The 18,381-nt window shown below is 61.2% G+C and overlaps 1 protein-coding gene across 1 annotated transcript; it reads right to left on the bottom strand.

Annotated features, from left to right (window-relative positions):
- Window positions 1–1,903: 1,903 nt before the first annotated feature.
- On the bottom strand, window positions 1,904–17,014 carry MDFI (MyoD family inhibitor). Its single transcript, XM_084497791.1, has 4 exons — window positions 16,762–17,014; window positions 6,623–6,805; window positions 3,380–3,634; window positions 1,904–2,963 (listed from the first exon to the last, which is right to left on the bottom strand). The coding sequence occupies exons 1-4, from the start codon at window positions 16,865–16,867 to the stop codon at window positions 2,707–2,709; spliced, it is 801 nt and encodes a 266-aa protein (XP_084353917.1). The 5' UTR covers window positions 16,868–17,014; the 3' UTR covers window positions 1,904–2,706.
- Between the last annotated feature and the right edge of the window lie 1,367 nt (window positions 17,015–18,381).

Here is an 18,381-nt window from a genome sequence, read left to right as displayed (position 1 = left end):
CCCGGGCACCCAGCACAGCCCAGTCTGCAGGGCCAGCACCTGCCTGGGCACGGTGTGACGGCGCCCAGCTCCCAGCAGCTTGCAAGGGAAGCGTGAAAACCAAGTGCTGGCAGGAGAGTAATTAGTTAAAAACTGAGCACATCTGCTGTTAATTAATTCCCAGGCAGGAGGGTTAACCCCTGCCTCCCCCCGGTGCTTTGCAAGGTGCACGGCCAGCAGCAGCTCGCATCCAGAGGAAGGTTTGCACTTTGCTTCCCGAGCCCTTGCCAGGCGCTTGGGCAGCTCGGCTCCCTCATTGCCACATCCCCGTGCCCCCGAGCCAATTTTCAGGAGCAGCTGGGGTATGAGCAGAGCAGCCAGCGCTGCCCAGGGTAGCACATGCTTTTTTTTCCAAACCCAGGCTTGGAAAAAAAAGGGTTTAAAATAAAAATCTGGCCGTGCCCCTGCCAGTGCCCAATAAAGCCAGCGGACGTCGGCCTCCTGGGGGCAGAGCATCACTTGGCAGGGCTGAGCTGTTTCTTTGGGTAGCCCTGCGGAGTCACCGGGTGCTCTTTTATTTGCATTTTTTTGGAAGCAGCCCTCACTAAAGTACATTTGTAGGCGTGAATATCACATACACTCAGCAGCACATCATGCTCCGCGCAGAGCCTGGCGCTGCTCCCCCCCTCCAGCGGTTGAGGACCTGCTCCTTGGGGGCAGCGTGGGATCGCTCCCAGTTCCAAAGGGCTTTTGGAACTGGGGAAACTGGGGGCGTGGGGTGCGTGCCACCCTCCCCACAGGGAGAAGGAGGATCGGGGACACAAGCGTGCACGGCACCACCAGCCGCGGGGCCCTCCCGCACCGGGGAATCTGTTCCCCATTAAGCGGCTCCGGCAGCAGCGCTCGTTACCGCGGCTGGTGGGGTGCTGCCAGCTCCAGCCTCCCTAATTAACACCACGAGTGAGGCCAGGCTGGGGAAGGCCGGCGCCTCCGTCCCTCCTTGCCAAGGATGCGAACGGCTTGGAGCCGAGCCGCAGCCAGAGCCTGTGGCAAAGCTCCCACCGGCTCCGCGATGGGGCCCCGCTCCCGTCCGTGTCCCGGAGCAGGCAGCGAAGTGCAGCCCCCCCAGTTCTTCGTCCTGGGGCTCAGCTGAATTTTGGGAAGGGTTTGAGGCTGGATTTGCCACCCTGAGTCCCATGGGTGGGGTGGAGGAAGGCTGCTCGCACCGTCCTCTTCCCCTCCGTGCACTTGCCCTGCGCTGGGCTCCGGCCGCCTTGCGCTCACCACTAAAAATAGGTTTCATGGCTGAGCCGCAGCCCTGGAGGGCAGGCAGCCCAGATCCCAAACCAGCCTGTGTCACCGTGACCAACTGACCCATTTGGCCTCGGCTTTTAAGCATTTTTCCCTCCTTGCTCAACTGCAGCCCAGCCAGCAGCCTCGCCGGGGCTGTCGGGACCCCGAGGGGCCACGAGACTCTGGGGGGGGTCAAAATCTCTTGCTGGCACAGCACGGCAAAGCATGGCACGGCACGGCATGGCACAGCATGCTCCACAGCCCCTAGGCAGGGCTGGGTGGGTGGCACAAGAGCACCCAGGCCACCAAATTTGGCTGGCGGCCACCTCCCGCAGCACCCCCAAACCCCGGGCACTCTGCGCCCTCCCAGCCCCACAGCTGGGAATTGGCATTTTGATTTTCTCCTGTAAGGACCCCGTGCCCCTGCGGGAAGTGAGGGGTAAAGGGCAGAGCTCCAGGGCTGTCACCGAGCCATCTCAGGGGCTGGAAAGCCTTGCAGCCCCTGCCCGAGCCCCCATGCCCTGCGGTGGGATGAGGGGACACGGCACAGACGAGGGGACACAGTGCAGGGACGGGGGGCACGGTCCCCCCTGGGAGCACCTCGAGGAGCGCATGATGCAGCAGCCCCCGGTCAGAAATGAAGAAAGACCTTTATTTACAGTAACAAAAGGGACCAAAAAAAATATATATATAATAATAATACCATGACACTTATTCTCCCTCCCCTTCTCCCCAGCTCTCCAAGGGGGCGTGCTCCACCCTCACCCAGCCACGAGCCCCGTCCTTGGGGTGACGGCAGCTGGGGGTCATTTGGCCCCAATAGACCCACCAAGGGATGCTCATGGGGTTGGTGCCAGTTTGGCACAGCTGCCCCGGCCCCGCAGGAAGGGACCAGGCAGGGGTGAAGGCATTCGGCTGCAGGGGGATCCCCGCCGTGGGCCGTTTATTGCACTTGGCTGCCGATCTCAGCACTGGGGAGGTGCTGGGGGGCGGCGCTGCGTCCCCGTAACACCAGTCCCGCAGCCTGGCTGAAGGTTTTGGTGTCCGTGGGGTCTCCCCGGGGAGCTGCACCCAGTCTTGGAGGGTCCCAGGGGTGAGGATGCTGCAGGCTCCCCTTTGTCGCCGTGCCCGGAGCAGCTTCCTCGGGCAGCGGGGGCGCGGGATGGGAGCTCCTGCGCTCGGCTCAGGTGGCAGGGTGCTCCCGCGACCCTTGGCGTGTGGGGAAGAGGTAGAGCCCGAAGGCACTGTCCCCAGACAGGGTCTGAGCGGGCTCAGAGGCTCCAAGGACGAGGTTTGCAACGGGGGAATTGCGCTCTCCTCCCTCACCAGGCTTGGCTCTGCCTCGCGCCCGGCTTTCCCCACCGGCGAGGCTCAGGGATCCGCAGGAGGGGGAATCCCGCTCCTGCTCGTCCTCCCTCCCGCTGCCCCCAGCCCTCAGGAGGAGAAGCAGAGCCCGCAGCACTCCATGCAGATCTCCAGGCAGTCGGCTGACTCGCAGCAGGCGTCGATGATGCCGCAGTCCATGTCGCAGGGCAGGTCGCAGTCCGCGCACTCGCCCGAGTTGCAGCAGCAGCAGCAGATGCAGGAGTCCTCGGAGGTGCAGGAGCCGCAGGTGGCGCAGTCCAGCACGATGTTGCAGAGGGTCAGGAACTCGCAGAAGAGGCAGGAGAGGATGCAGTGGACGCAGCAGTCTGCAGGGGAACAGGGCAGGGAGGTGCTGACACCCCAAGATGGGCCGGGGCAGCAGCCGGTGAGCAGACGCTCAGCCCCCAGAGGATGGAAATTCTCCCCTGGGAATTAAGGGATGGGAAGGGGCCGGGAGCCCAGCACCGCTCTAGGGACCTGCCTCAATGCCTGGGCACCAGTTCTGCTACCTGGGACATGCCCAGACCCCAAAAGAGACCGATTTTGGGGGATATGAAATGACCCGGTCAGCGCCAACCCTGGGGAAGAGCAAGAGGTGCAGACGCAGTGGGGTCCCAGGAGGGGAGCAGGGCTGACACCCGGGGTCCCGGTGAGCTGGAAGGGTGCTACACGAGAAACCCCAAGGGATGCGGGGCTGGAGGGGACCAGCTGGGAAGGGCCCCCCCTTGGGGAGAGCCGGTACCTTCTTGCGCCTCGATAGGGATGTGGGACGAAGCCGACTTGGAGCTGCCCTTGCTCTTCTTGCTGCTCTGGCTGTTGATGGAGTGGTGGGACTGCAGCTTACGGTGAGGCTTCTGCGAGCTGGGCAGGGGGCGGAAGACCCCGTTCCCCGCGTCCCCGAGGGCACCTCCCGGATCCGGCCCTCGCCCGGCCCCGTTCTGCAGCAGGTGGGTGCAGGGGCCGGGGGGCTGCGGGGCTGCTCGCACCTGGGGCTGGCCTGGAGGGGAAAGCAGTGCGTTACCATCGGTCCTGCCGCCCCTCCAGCACTGTGAGGGGGGAAAAAATGTGGTCCTGGTCCCCGTCCCCTGCCACTACACGGGGACCTGGTCCCCAGCTGGGCACGGTGCGGCCCCGTAGCGGTCTGAGAGGAGGGAAGAGGGAAAAGGAGCCGCTGGCTGGAGGGAAGGAGGGAGAAGCAGAGCAAGAAAGGGAGGGAGGGATGAAAAAACAGAGCAAGAAATAAAGGCTTGGCGTGCAGGACGTGGCGCAGCTGCCAAAACTCAGCGGAGGACTTGGGGAGGAGGTCCCCAGGGTCCCGGCATCGCCAGCGCAGGCAGCAGGGATGGAGCCACCGGGGGGGGGTGACCGGCGGCACGGAGCGACGAGCTCCCCTCGTGCCGAGCAGGGAAAAGAAGGATCAGCCCCTGCTAGCACCAAAAGGAACCCCAGGGCCATGCCACCATCCCATGGCACAGCCCCCGTGCTGCCTGTGGCCGTCCCCAACGTGCTGCGGGCAGCCAGATAAGGCGAAGCTGGAGAGCTCAGCACCACGACCGCCTCATGAATGGGCTCCCCAGCCTCTGGCTGAACTTTCCTGCTGGAGGAGGGAACAAAGATTTGCTCCGGCTGCCTCTGCCTCCAGCCCTCGCATGCTGGTCCTCGCTCCTGCCCGGTGCCGTGTCCCCCCCGCGGACACGAGGCCCAAGGGAGGGGGCTCGAGCGCTCGCCCCCCGGCGCAGCAGCTCCACTCGAAGGCACAAATCACCCCCTGCTTTTGCCAAACTTTGATTTTTTTTTCCTCTCCTGCGCCAGTAAACAAGGGATGATTCAGCCCAGAGGCTCGAGGGCAAAGGCACCTCTGGCCGCCGGGGAACAGTAGCTGCTTTCTGCGAACCGTGGCCACGGGGGTCCCACAGGAGGAGGGGGCACGGCCGAGCTCCCCCCCGCGCATAGCCCCACCACCTCTGTCTGCACTGGCAAAAATAGATGGAGGCTCGAAAACCACAAGTGTGTGCCCCTGCCCCTTCCAAAAAGGGAGCTGGGCTCAGACCGCGGAGGGAAGTTTACCGGGAGTTTGGGTGAAAACTGCACGAAACGCGCTGGGGAGGGAGCTGGAAATAGGCAGGGCTGAGCTGGAAGATCGGGCTGAAAGCAGGAGGGGAGAAAAAGTAAATGGACCTTGGATAAAATGGGACATTTCTCCCCAAAACCTCCCGAGGCCCCAAGTAGATTCCTTTGGTTTCCAAGGGGCACCCCCCAAAGTGCCATCGTGCACAGGGCTGGGGGGGATGGTGGCACCTGGGGCTGGCCAGAGCCACGGGGAGGGGACAAGGACAGAGCCCAGTGCAGCCACTCACTGGCCCGCAGGTTTGCCTGCTGTTCTTTATTTTATGATATATATATATTCTTTTTTTTTGAGAAGCAGCAGGGCTTACGGCAGCACGGAGTGTGCTGGGTTTGGCGTTCTCCATTTCGCTGCATTCCTCAGATTAAACTGTTTGTAAATCAAAATCACGCTCCGGCTCCAGCCAGCAGCAGCGAGGGCCAGCCAGCCGTCCCCCCCCCCCCACCTCTTCAAGCCACGAAAAAGAGCTCTCATTTCTCAGGGGGGCCTACAGCTCAGAAAGCTCTTCTGACATCTTCAGCCTGGGGCCACCAGGAGCGATGCGGGATGCTCTGTAAGGTGGTGGCACGGCTGGGAGGAGTAGCCCATGGGACAGATCCTGCCTGTGCTTGACCGAAACCCTCCTGGAAGGGCGAAACTTCGTGTTTCACACCGGGGGGATGCTCCTTGGGGTGGCAGTGGCCCCGCATGGGCACACCACCAGCGTGGTTTGGACACCCTGGAGGATCCCTGGGGCTTGGTGGGTGGATGTCTGACCCGTAGCCGTCCTCACCCCGCTGCCACCCAGCTCTGCCAGAGGTCCAGAGGTGCCACCAGCAGGGCTTGGAGCACCTGGCACAGCACCGATGGGGAAAATTGCCCTCCAAAATCAATGACAGCCCCACCGACCACAGCCCCAGCCCTCCCTTTGCACCCGAGCAGGCTGCAAAGCGAGGGCTGCTGGCAACGATGCGAGGAGCTGAACCTCCTGGGGAGGAGATGGAAAGGAGCTGGGGGGGGTTCCCTGTACCCTATGCCCCCGGGTGCCTGCGCTCCTCCCGGCCCCGGGGCCCGCGGCGTGGGGAGGGGGCTGCGCGGGGCCGCACCACGCAGGGTGCAGAGGCTGCGGCGTGACTCAGAGGTGCAGAATGTCTGTGGGCAGCCGGCCCAGCTCCCAGATGCTTGCAAGGGCTCGAGCTGGGGCTGAGGAAACGTGCGCTCGCCTCGCTCCACGTACGCCGCGCCGGCAGGAGCGCCGGCGGTGCGCCGCTCCCCCACCTCCTCCTGCCCGCTCGGCGAAGTTTGTGGCCCCCTTCCCACTTTCTGCTCGCCCCCTTTCCACCTTCTCCTCTCTCCCCCTTTTCCCACCCTCTCCTCTTGCCCCGCGGGGAAGCATCAACCCGCTTTCCACCCCTTGGAAGGGAAAGCTGCGCGCTCGCGTCCAGCGAACGGGGAACGGCCGCGTGCGCCATGGGCAGCCTGGGAGCAAAATCCCAGCAGCCAGGCTGGGAGCCAGGGAAGGGCTGGATGGCGTGGCTGCAGGAGGGGCTGGCCCCCAGCCTCCCCCCTCGGCCAGCTCTCCTCTCCCAGCCCCATAACAGGACCCAGAGCCATGGCCCCCAGCCCTGCTGTTAACCCGGTGTGCCCCAAATCTCCTCTCAGCCCCCATTTCTCCCCAAAACCAGGGGCTGCTCGCTGCCACCCTCGGCTTTCCCCAGCTCCCGGTGACTCACGCTCAGCCCCAGCCTTTTCCTTTGATGTGGGGAAGAACAGAGCGAGGAGGAGCCGGCTTCCCACCGCCGCTGCCCGCCTCGTTAATCAGCCCCATCGCTCATTAACGGGCCGAGCCCTGCCGGGGAGCGTCGTGGAGGGAGCACTCACATGTCACAGCTTCGGGAGCGCCCGCGAGCTCGGTCCTGGCCGGTGCCGTGCCGTTCGTCAGCACTTTGTGGGGCTCCTCCTCGTCTTCTGGGCACTTCTCCTGCCTGGGGGCCGCGGGGCGGGCGGGGGGCCGGGGCTCCGCCGAGGGGGCCGCTGGCGAAGGGCGCGAGGTCTCGCCCGCCTCTGCAAGAGAAACGGGGTTGGAGCCGAGCACCTCGGGGTGCCACCAGGACGCACCCCCCTTGCCATCACGCCCGCTGTGCTGGACAACGCCAGGGGTTGTGTTTTGGGGTATAAATCAGAGCCATCTGCCCCCAGTACACGGCTGGGGGAACAGAGGGGCCGTCGTGAAGGATTTGGGGGGCCGCTCACCCTGCTGCAACACCAGCGGTGTGCGGGCACCCTCCCCAAACTCCCCAAAGTCACAGATTCCTTCTCCAAAAACGAGAGGGGAGCAGGTTACACACAGCCTCCCAAGCTGTTTCTCCCCCCATTCCGATGAAAAGGGCACTGTCGTCCCCACGGGGAGCTGGCTGCCACCACCCCCCCCCGTCACATCCCGCTGCTCTGGGACAGGAGCAGCCCCCAGGGACTGCAAGCAAAACCCCAAAAGCAGTGGATTTATCCCCAGCAGCCTCACGGGGACGAACCCCAGCATCCCACATCCTCTTGCAGAAGCGGTGTGCCCGGGGGGGCTGCACGGGGCTCGGCGCAGAGCTCTGAGCCCCCCCAAGCCCCCTCCTCCTCCCCGGCCCAGGAATAGCTCCCGCTTGCACCACAGGGGCTGGGCTGCACTTTTTATAAAACTAAATTATAGCCTGGGCGAAGGGAGGGAGACCAAACACCCGTCATTTTCCCAGCTATAACAAGAGGCCCTACATGCAGGCAGGCAAGAAGGGGGGGGGAAGAAGGAGAGCTGGGCCGCTTCGTGATGCTCGATATAACGAGCAAAATATTCCTGCAGGCAGGAGCTGGGCAGGAAGGCGAGCAGACCGCACACGTATAATTATAGGGACTATAACAAGAGGCCCTACAAGGGAAGGGGGGGCACCACCCGCAGTCCTAGGGGGGCAGGAGGAGCCCGGGGTTGTCGCAGAGGGGCTGCAACGAGCTGGCAGCGACGCTCGCCCAGCCCCACGCGTGCATCCCCCTGCCTCAGTTTCCCCCCTGCAGAGCTCGGTGATCCAGCCCCAGCTTGGTTTCGGGTTTCCTCCCCAAGACAAAAATCCCCTGACGGAACAGCTTGGTGCGACTTGGCAGGAAAGGACGAACCTGCCTTGGGTTTTTGTTTTACAAACCACCTCCCGGAGCTCCAGCACAGAACTGCTCCCTGGCCCCAAAGTCACCTGGTGGAGGAGGTTTTTTTTTTTGCTGAGTAAAACCTGCAGAGCCCTGAGCGTGGCTCTCCTGCAACCGTTCCCACAGGGGTGGCGATTTTGGTGCTCGACCGAGGCAAACCCACCAGTTCCGGATGAATTTTGCGCATAAATCCAAATGGAGTGGGAGCAAGCAAGCCCTGGAAAGAAACACGTTCCCTGAGAAAGCCCGGGGTGAAAGGGAAGGGAGCAGGCTGTCCTCTACCCCCAGGTATTTGGGCATAGGCGTGGTGAGAAGGTGAATAATAACCACAGGTTGCTGCATCCGAGTCCTCTGTCATGCCCCGACCTGGACCGGCCTGAGTCAGCCCCGCAGGGTTTGGCCCACGCCTGATCTCACGCCTCTTAGCACCAGACACGAACGCCCCGATATCTGGGCAGCTCCAGACAGAGCCCTGAGCCCGAGATGTGTGATTTGGAGCCGTGGATGGAGGGCACGGCTCCAAAAAGTCCCCGGGAAGGGGCTCGAGGTGCTGAGCATCGCTGCGGCCGAGCTCTCTGCAGGCAACGCTTCCCCTCCGGGTAATTACCCCGCACACGCGACCGCAGCGAAGGAGGGAGGAAGCTGGCGATGAAATTACCTCCCACTGGAACGAGCTGGCCAGGAGAGGGACAGAAATAGACGGGAGAGAAATTCGGGTAAAGCTGCTCCCATCCCTACTGCCCCAGTCCGTGGGGTGAGGAGCACGAGGAAGCCTCCTGGAAAATCCCTGGGGGAAACGGAGGTGACACGGGGAGCTCGCCCCGGGGGCTTTAGGAGAGCAGAGGTGACACGGCGTTTAAAACACCAGCTTGGGCTTCAGTAAATCACTGCAGTGCCGTCGGGTACACGTGGATTTAGGGAGGCCGATGGATGTGGAGCTCCTCTGCAAAAGCCCCAAGAAACCGCTGAGCTCCGGTGCCCACCGAACAGCCCAGGGCTTGGGAAAAAAAAAAAAAAGGAGGGAGAAGGGGAAAGAGCTGGTGGATGTCAGAGAGCTGTGAGCTCCCCTTGCCTTTCACCAAGGATCTCACAAGACTTTCGCAAAGCAAAAGGCACAAAATGAGAGTTTTGGGACCGGGGGGAAACCGGGATTGGGATGGACCCCGTGCAGCACCTCTGTGCTGGCTAGGGGTGAGCACACGCATGCCTTGGAAACGCGTTTTGTTCCCAACAAGCTCTCAGGCCTGAGCTGACCCATCTGCAAAATCCCTGGGCACAAGCCGGAGGACACGGCAGCGTCTCAGCAGCCGCCCAGCAGCACAAACAAGAACCACTGAGCCCAGGGTGACTGCGGGTGTCCCATGGGTGGCTTTCCTTCGTCCCCGTGGTGCTCAGCCCCCCAGCTGGCAGGCACGGAGGATGTGGGAAGAGGCGACGCCGCAGCTGCATTTTTGGGTTAAATCCTCCCAGGTTTTCCCATGGCTCCCCCTTGGGTTTTCTCAGCTGCAGCCGAGCGCTAGGGACGAGCTGTTCCCCCGCCGGCTGAGCGGTGCCTTTGGCTGCAGAAAGGGAGAAATCTGGTGGCAGGAGAGGGCCTCGGACACATCTGGAGCCACATCTGAGCTCTTCGGGATCTGAGGAGCACCCAAAGCTGGCACCGGCTGACGTGGAGGAGCTCAGGAGCCTCGTGTCTCCTCTCCCTTTCATGTCCCAGGGCAGGGAAGTGATGGTGTTGGACGGAGACACAAACAGAGACGGTCTAGCGAGGCATTTGCCATGAACAACACGCTACCTCGCAGCAATATTTAGTTTGGGAGCTGTCTAATCTGCTTCGTGCAGATAAAACGGGCGCTTAATCTCTCTTGGTTTTCCCTTACACGCCGCCTGTCCCAATCAGGTGCCTGTCTGACCTATTCGAGGGATATTTCAGAGCTTGATTAAGTGGTTTCAAGTGCAGAAGAGACAGCGCTGAAGCAAATCCTTCCAATCCCACGAGCCAGGCTGGCGGAGAGGAAAGCAAAATCCTGGTTTGAAAGTTTGCTCGACTGGGAGAAGTCCAAATGGCTTATTTACATTCAGTCTGAAATTAATGCACTAAAGCATTTCGCATTCAATGATATTCAGGGAAAGGAAGAGGAGGGCGGGGGGGGAAGGCCCAGAAGTCGCGATGCTCCTGAGCAAGCCCTGGCCTCATCCAGCAGAGCTCAGCTCCCAGCTTCACCCCCCTGCAGCTCCCCATTTGCCCCCGCGCTCACCTGGGCCGTGCTTTGTAAAAACATTTCGGTCCCGGGACAATGAGGAATCCGGTGAGAAAAAAAAAATAAAAATATTGGTTTCTATGAAAAGTTACTTCCTAAATGCAAAAAAGCAAAACAAAGCAGAAAAACCCACAAAACCCCAAATAGCTTGCCAGCCTGGGAGATGTTATTATTTGTTATTTATAGCCAGTGGGTGGGTAGGAAGAGAGGAATTTTGGGCTGGCCAGACGGGCAGGAGCAGCGTCCATCCCGTCCATCCTCCTGGCACAAGGCAGGGTCACAGCACCTGGGCAGGAGCAGGGACAAAACCCCACAGGTCCCACTCGTGGCCAGGACCACGCTCAGCAGCCTCGGACCTGGGCTGAAAGCACACCACCAAGCCTCTTCTCCAGCTGCAAAACCCTCCTGAGAGTTTGGGGCACAGAGCCTGGGCCTGGCTGTGCCTACAAACCCGTCACCCAAAGGGCCTCGTCCACCCAAATGGCTCCTGCCAAGGAGGCACTGACCACCCCAAATCCCTCCTGGAGTACCTGCTCTTGCCCAAAATCTGCTGGTGAGGATGCGATGGTGGGGCAGGAGTGATCCCTTGTCTCCTAAAGAGAGGAAGAGCAAGACTTGGAGCCGCGTCACACCACCAACCTGCCCGAATATCTGCAAGAAGGGAGCCCAGGGAGGGTGAGAAATAAATCACTGCAGGAAGCATCCGTCACTCTGAGCAATGCTGGGGAAATATGCCTCAAGAATATATTTAACATACATATAAAAGGTGGCATTCAAGACCCCTCAGGGGCTGCAGATCCAAGGGAAGAAGCAGTCTCCAAGCCCCAAAGCCCTCGGACTAAACTGGAAGCCGTGGGAGAACGCAGCTTGCCAAGGACACCCACGGACCCAGCAGGATTAGGTTCCTGCCCCAGCTCTGCCTACGGAAACCAAAGAGCATCGTGTTGCATCCCAAACATGTTGTGGGGTCTAGGAGTGGAGAAAAAGGATGGAGAACAACAAAGGGTGAAGGATCCAGTCTGGGATCGAGTCAGCTTTCATGGACACCAAGGAGCACTGTGGTGGCTCGGTGCTTCCTCACCGAGCTGGCCAAGGGGACTTTGAAGCCTCGTAGGATGGGGAGGAGGTCCTGAGACGTGCAAAGTGTCCCTAAGAGCAAGCAATTATCCCTGAAGCCTGGAAAGCAGCGAAGGCGATGCCTATCAGATCCAAGGAGATTCTGGGAATTACAGAGCAGCGAGCCACACCGCTGTGCCGGGGAAAATTATGGAGAGTCTAATTAAGGACCATGCCAGTACAGTAATTGCGTAACCTTACGGGGTCAAACCAGCACAGGTTCTGCCAGGAAAAATTTGTGTCTTTCTAACCTGTTAAGAGTCCTTAAAAAAAAGTTAATTGAAGAGCAGATAAATGTGAGCTGGTGGACATCATTATTAACAAGAATAATAATTTGCACTTATGCAGCACCTTTCATCCGGAGATCTGCCCAGCCTACAGTTTTAAGCCTGTGCCCATCACACGTTCCCCAGTCTTGATGAACCTCATTTTAGCACAGCCACAGCTCTAAGGCAGCATGAAATAGCCTTAACGCTGCTTGGCTCAACAGGGAAGCTGAGGCAGAAGGGATTTGCTCAAGGCAACACCGTACGGTGACGGAGCCCAAAATGTTGCAGTCGTGGTGCACAATCCTTGCGCCGGGCTGCGTGCTTGCAAGGTTGGGGCTTTTCCTAAGCACAGACACTAAAGCAGCTTTGAAGGAGCTGCAGCGAGGTGAGAACAAGCTCTTCTGCAGAGGTCAGGGCACGGCACACGGGGCAGCAGCGTGCCGGCTCGGCGAGGCCGTCCAACGATGAGCCATTTGGGTGGAGCGAGTAATTAACAGCTCCTGGAGCCGGCGAGCCGACCCGCTCCTCGTGAGGTGGCCCTTTGGGAGAACACGCCGCCCCAGCAGCCCAGCCCTGGCACTGAAAGTGGCTGAACCGGGCGGGAGCTGTCCCGTCCCGTCCCTTCCCATCCCGTCCCATCCCTTCCCATCCCGTCCCGTCCCTTCCCATCCCGTCCCACCCCGTGCGCCGCATCCCGCACCAGGGAAGGAGTCGGTGCTGCAGCCAAGAGCCTCCTGTGCTCATGGGGGGTGACCCAAGGGAAAACGGGACTGGGATGGAAGCACGTCCAGAAGCTGCTGTGTGCTCCCTGATATGTCCCATTGCAGAGCAGGACACTCGTCCCAGCAGGACAGCACTGGAGCGAGGGGGTGACCGTCCCCAAAGTCAAGCGCACGAGGCTCAAGCGGGGAAGACGCTGCCAAAGCCTGGCTGAAGGTGAAGCAGAGCTGTGGCTGTGGTGGCTGAGGAAAGCCTCAAGATGGAGATTTGGGGCACAAAAAAAATCCCATTAACCCATTTCTGCTGATACCCAACAACTCATTTCCACCAGCACAGCCTGAGCGGGCAGCACAGCGCCCGGAGCATGCGGGAAGGACCGAGGTGTCCCCATGTGGAGCCTCTCCCACCCCAAACCCAACACCCTGGGTGCTGCTGCCCACACCAGGAGGTATGGCACGAGCAAGGCAGAGTTCTGGGAAAAAATCAGGAAAATCACAGCAAATGCCCAGAGGAGAGTTGAGGTTTCTGCAGCTAACAGGCTCGGGCGAGCGCTTTCCAAGGAAATTCAATTAGGGGCTGGAGCAGCAACGGGACGCTCGGGTGGCAAGCGGCACAGCCCCGAAGGGCCTGCTTTGTTTTGCTCCAAATGAGAAACATTTGAAAAAAGCCAGAAATCTGATTCTTGGCTCTTTTTTTTTTTTTTTTTTTTTTAAAGATTTTCTTTTTTTCTGTTTAAAGAAAAAGGAAAAAATTGAGTGTTTTCATGAGCAGACAAGTAACTATAAAAGAAAAGAGAAATGAATCTTTGGGTGAAAATAAATGAATCTAGGATTTAAAAAAAAAATCTTTGGGGGGCTTTTTTTTTCCCCTCCTTTTTCTCCTTTGCATTTGCTGTGCACAAATCTGCAACGAGTTTCATTTAAATCAGTGCTAGGATTAACACAAACCCTTTTATATTGACCTTGGGGGGAGGAGGGGGGCTTTGTTTCTCCCACCTCTCCGTGCAGGACTGAGCCCCAGCTCCTGCCTGGCGGGGGGGCTTGGGACAGCACCCAGGGACAGCACCCAGGGACAGCACCCAGCACCCTGGGCTCACCGAGCGGAGCTTTGCTGCCATGAAAGCTGCCTTGTTTGGGGCTTGGCCTCATGTTCCACCTCGGGGCAAACTCCTCGGGAACAGGCAGAAAGAATTAAAAAACAAAAACAACCAAAAAGAAAAAAAAAAAAAGAAGAAACACAACAACGAGAAGTGCCTGTGTGCAAGCAACGAGGCGCAGAGCTGCTGGCGCCTGCGGCTGAGCCCGGACGTGGGCACGGAGGGGGGGACGTGGAGGTGGCCCCACGCAGAGTTTGTCCCACTGGGAAGGGTGGTGGGAGGGAGGAGAGGCAGCCTGCAGGGCAAGCTGTTCCTCCTGGAGGCAGTTTTGGGTCCAGCATCCTCACATCTCTTTGCTCCCCTAAGGGCAGCCCAGCTCACCGACCCCCGTCCCCCTTCTTCTGCCTCCCCACAAAGGGAAGGAAGCACAAACCCAGTCCCGTCAGCCAGAGGGGTGCTGGTTTCTCCTGTTTTCAGCTAATTCCTCCGGAAAATAATTACACCCCACATACTTCACGTGAGCAGACAATTGCCTCTTCTCTCCGAGGCTCCTCCGCAAACTCCCTGCGGCTATTCCGAGGGCCGGGCTTGCTGCGTGCCCGATCCCCCGGGCAGGAGGAGGCTGCGGTGGCACGGGGCCCATCCCCAGCCATGCCAAGGAATAAAATCCAGGAGCAGAACTTCCTCTCAGGCTGGGAAACGAGACCGAGCACGGCGACACCATCCCAGCTCTGCCCACATCACCCTGGCTTCGCCCAAACCCCTCCAGCACCTCAGTTTCCCCGTTGATTTTTCCAGGCTTGGCATCGCCAAATTTTCGGGTCCGATTTGAGAAGGGAGAGGAGCGAAAATTCCCAGGCTCCACGCTGCGTGACAGAGCCCCTGGAAAGGGCCCAAGAGATAACGCCTCTGCGCTGCAGCGTCACGAGGCCAAGCCAGCACCAAGCACAAAACGGCCCGTGTCCATTCATCCCTCAAAAATAATTAATTAATTTAAAAAATGGTGCGAGCAAAAAAGCCCGAGCTCACGCCATGCGCCTGGGAAGCTGCTCTCCGGAGCCCTCCTGCTGGGTGAGGAAGGATGGGGAAGTTCTCTCGGTGTGGGACTGGGTCCCTGGAGCCTGGGGGGGGTGTGTGGAAATTGGGGTGTCCTGGAGACCCCCTCTGCACGCCCCAGCTTTGGGGAGGGTCTAAAGGGGGCAACCTTGGAGCAACTCCGCTCAGGTTTCCTCCCTGAGAGGAGCTGGGGAGGAGGAGGGTGGTGTGGGTGCTGGTTTGGAACGGAGATGACACCCCACCACCAGGGTGCACCGGGTTGGGCACCCATGGGTGCCCCCAGGCTCCCTGACGTTGCCCAGCGAGGGCTCGCAGCCCGGCTCCTACCCACCCAGCCCCCCCAAGCTCCCCAAACCTCATCGATTTCTAAACCACTCTTTAAAAGCACTCTTGATCTCACAGCACCGAGTGCACGGCGCTCCCTTAAACCCCTGGCAAGGACACACAAAAAACCTTTTTGCACGAGGCTGGGGCACAATCACTTCCCCATTTCCCACCCAGAGGGAGCTGGGGGGTCACCAGCACGGGGCAGCCCCTGCAGCCACTTCACCCAACCCCTGCAGCACGAGGAGCTCAGCCGGGAAGCGGAGCCAGCAGCAGCCAGCTGGAAACACAGGGGGAAGAGACCAAGAGGACGCGTGCTCCAAAATCTGGGCCCGGTTGTGCCGTGGGCCAAAACCAAGGGGAGCGACCCAGCGGCGCTCGCTTGGGCTCGGCGCATCCCCGCGCCCAGTGTCACAGCACCCAGCTCCTGCTGCTCAGCCCCCAGAGCTGCAGCTCTTTTTGCAGAGCAGGCAGAGCCCGTCCCGGGCTGGATTTGGCCCCTTTTGTGTCTGCTCGGACAGCGTGCGGTGGGGAGTTTCACCCCGTGCCGTCGCCTTCCAGCTCTGGCTTTTTTCTCTCCCCATTTGGGCTTTCGGCACGGGTTTGCCCTTGAGCCCTAGGCAGGGACTGGCCACCAAGCACAGCTCCCCAGCCCCGACAGTGCCACCCCAGCATCTCGAGGGGCTCAGCTCTGCCCTACAAAAAAAACCATCCCCCAAACCCTTCCATCCACTTCTCCACAGCCTGATCCTGCCCCGCTGCCTCCTTTTGGCCAGGGGCCCCCAGGGAACTGCTGTGCACCCTCAACCCCTCTCGGGGTGCTGCCATCGGGGCTGCACCACAGCCCTAACCCCTTGCAGTTCCCCCCCACAAGGCACATTTTTAACCCCTTCAGCTTGCATCGGCCCCAGCAGGGCCCGTGCACTTGGCAAAGTGACAGGAACCGCTGCGAAGTTTGTGCTGCGAGCTCCCCCGGGGGCTCGCCTGCATCAGCTGTGCTCGCACCGAGCCAGGCGTGCACACACGCACGCAGGCGGGAGCGGGGCCACGCGCACGGCCGTGCACGCGCACACGCACACGCGGACCCTCCTGGAGAAGTCCACGGCCCCCCCCTCCCCAGCTGCGTGCACACACGTGTGCGTGCACACGCATGTGCAGACGGCCACATGGACACGCTCCCAGCCACACAGACACACACGGCCACACGCTTGCACGCGCAGAGCCCTGCACACGCGCACGCTCCCAGCCATGCACCCCCCCCCCCCCAGACCACGCACGCCCCGGCCACGCACACACTTTCCACCCCAGCCCCCCCAGACCATGCACACAGCTCACCAGACCCCCCCAGACCACACGCACACACTCCCACACTCTCATACTTTCACACCATACCCCCCAGAAGCCAGGCACCCCCTCCAAGCCCTGCAGCTCCTCGCAGCCCCCCCAGCCCACCACCCAGCCCCCCTACCCACGCACACACACACACCTCTGCACGTCCCAGAGCTGTGCAACCCCCCTAGACACCCCCAGCCATGCACCCACACACCCATTCCCCCCCCGGATACCCCCAAACACACACCCCTCCCACTCCCCCTACATCTCCACACCCCCCCAAACACCCCCAACTGCGCACCCAGACACCCCCAACCACACACGCACACACTTTCCCCCCCAGACACCCCCAGCCATGCACCCCAACACCCCCAAACACACCAACACACACTCCCCACTCCCCCTACACCCCTACTCCCCACCCAAACACCCCCAATTGTGCACCCAGACACCCCCAGCCACACGCGCACGCCCTCCCCACCCCCAGCCACCCCCAGCCACGCACCCCAACACCCCCAAACCAGCATCCTAACACCCCCAAACATCCACCCCCACTCCCCCTACACCCCCACTCTCCCCCCAGACACCCCCCCATGCACCCAAACGCCCCCCCACACTCTCCCCCACTCCCCCCCCAACTCCTCCTTTCTCTCCCCCCCACCCCAATACCTGCCGGGGGCGGCTCTGCGCGGCGGGGCTCCGGGCGGCTCTGCCGGTGGCTGCTGGCCTGGGACATCGGAGAGGGGCCGGGCGCTGCTCGGGACACTCGGCTCATGCACGGCCCCCCCCGGCCGCCCCCTCCGCGGCCCCCTCTCACCTGGGCCCCCCCCGGGGGGCAGCGGCTCAGCCCCGCACCGCGCTGCGCCCCCCGCGCATCCCTTTGCGCTCCCGGCTGCGCGCACGGGACCCTCGCGAAGAGCTGGTTTTTTTTTTAAAAAAAAAAAAAATGTTTTTTTGTTTTGTTTTGTTTTGTTTTGTTTTGTTTGTTTGCTTCCCCAATTCCTAAAAAAAAAAAAAAAAAAAAAAAAAGCCGCGAGAACAACCAACCAACCAACCAACCACCCGCGTCAGCCGAGCAGCTCCGTGCAGGAGGAGGAGGAGGAGGAGGAGGAGGAGGAGGAGGAGGAAGAGGAGGGGGAGGAAAAGTTTCTTTGGGGGCTGGAGCCGGGGAGGGGAGAGGCGCAGGGCAGGCAGAGGCTGCCGGGCCCCCGGGGCCAGCCTCCGGCCGGGGATTTTTCGGCCTGGGGGGGGTGGGAAAGCGGTGGGAAGAAACTTTTGGGGCTGGGGTTGGGGAGGTGCCCCCGCCCCGCGGCCCGGCTGCGGAGCCAGGAGGGTCCCAGCGCCTGGCCGCAGGAACACGGCCCCCGGAGAGCCCCCCCCGGCCCCCCCGTGCCTCAGTTTCCCTACGTGGGAGCAGCCCCCGGAGCGAGCCGGGCTTTGGGGCTCCCCCCTCCCAGCACCAGGATTTTCCAAGGGGGACAAACCAGTCCCCCTCCAAGACCCGGGGGGGACATTTTGAAGGTTGATTTCTTTTCTTTAACAGCCTCACTTTTTGCTGCTTTTTATCCCCAAAGCGTAGGGCTCCATTTTGCAGTCTGGAGCTGCAGGATGCTGAAGCAGGGCCGATGGAGCGGGGTGACACCCGTCCCCGTCCCTCGTCCCACTGCCTGGCGCTGCCGTCGCCCCGCTGCCATCCCCTGCCCCGTGCGTGCAGCTTTTAGGGTGTAGAGGGGTCGGGGGAAGGTGCTGGGACATCACCACCGCAGCCAACATGTTAAAGGAAAGGACTTGGGAAGGGGAAACGAGGGGGGCTGGAGGGACCCGACCAGCTCAGACCCTTTGTGAACACCCGGAGGATGGAGAGGGTTGGGCGAGACCGCAAAAATCCACTCTGCTCGAAGGCAAGTTGGCACTACCAGGGTTTGTGCTCCTTCCAGGCCTGCACCCTACAAAACGGCCCTAAAACCCTCACCAGCAGCATCCTGCCCACCCCGCTGTGCAAGGCACTGCACGTCGTGCTCCCTGGGGAGATGGGCACCCTGACACCGACCCCACACGCACAGGGTGCAGCGTGGGGAGCACCACGGGGCCATGCGCCCACCCTCCTGCCCTCAGCACCCTCACCGGGGGCGCAGTGTCTGATGGCACCGTGCTGCCCCATCCCTGCCACCCCCCGTTAAACCCCGATTTCCACGTGCAAGCAGCACCCAAGCTAGGATCAGGGTGTGCTCACACCGGTGCATGGGGCCGTGGGGTGTGCCGGCATCGCTGGCTTCTGAGGCAGTGCCT

Source organism: Aythya ferina (genome assembly GCF_964211825.1).
Source record: "Aythya ferina genome assembly, chromosome: 25".
NCBI lineage: Eukaryota > Metazoa > Chordata > Aves > Anseriformes > Anatidae > Aythya > Aythya ferina.
Note: the sequence above shows the minus strand (reverse complement) of the source record. Positions and strands in the feature narration are given on the sequence as shown.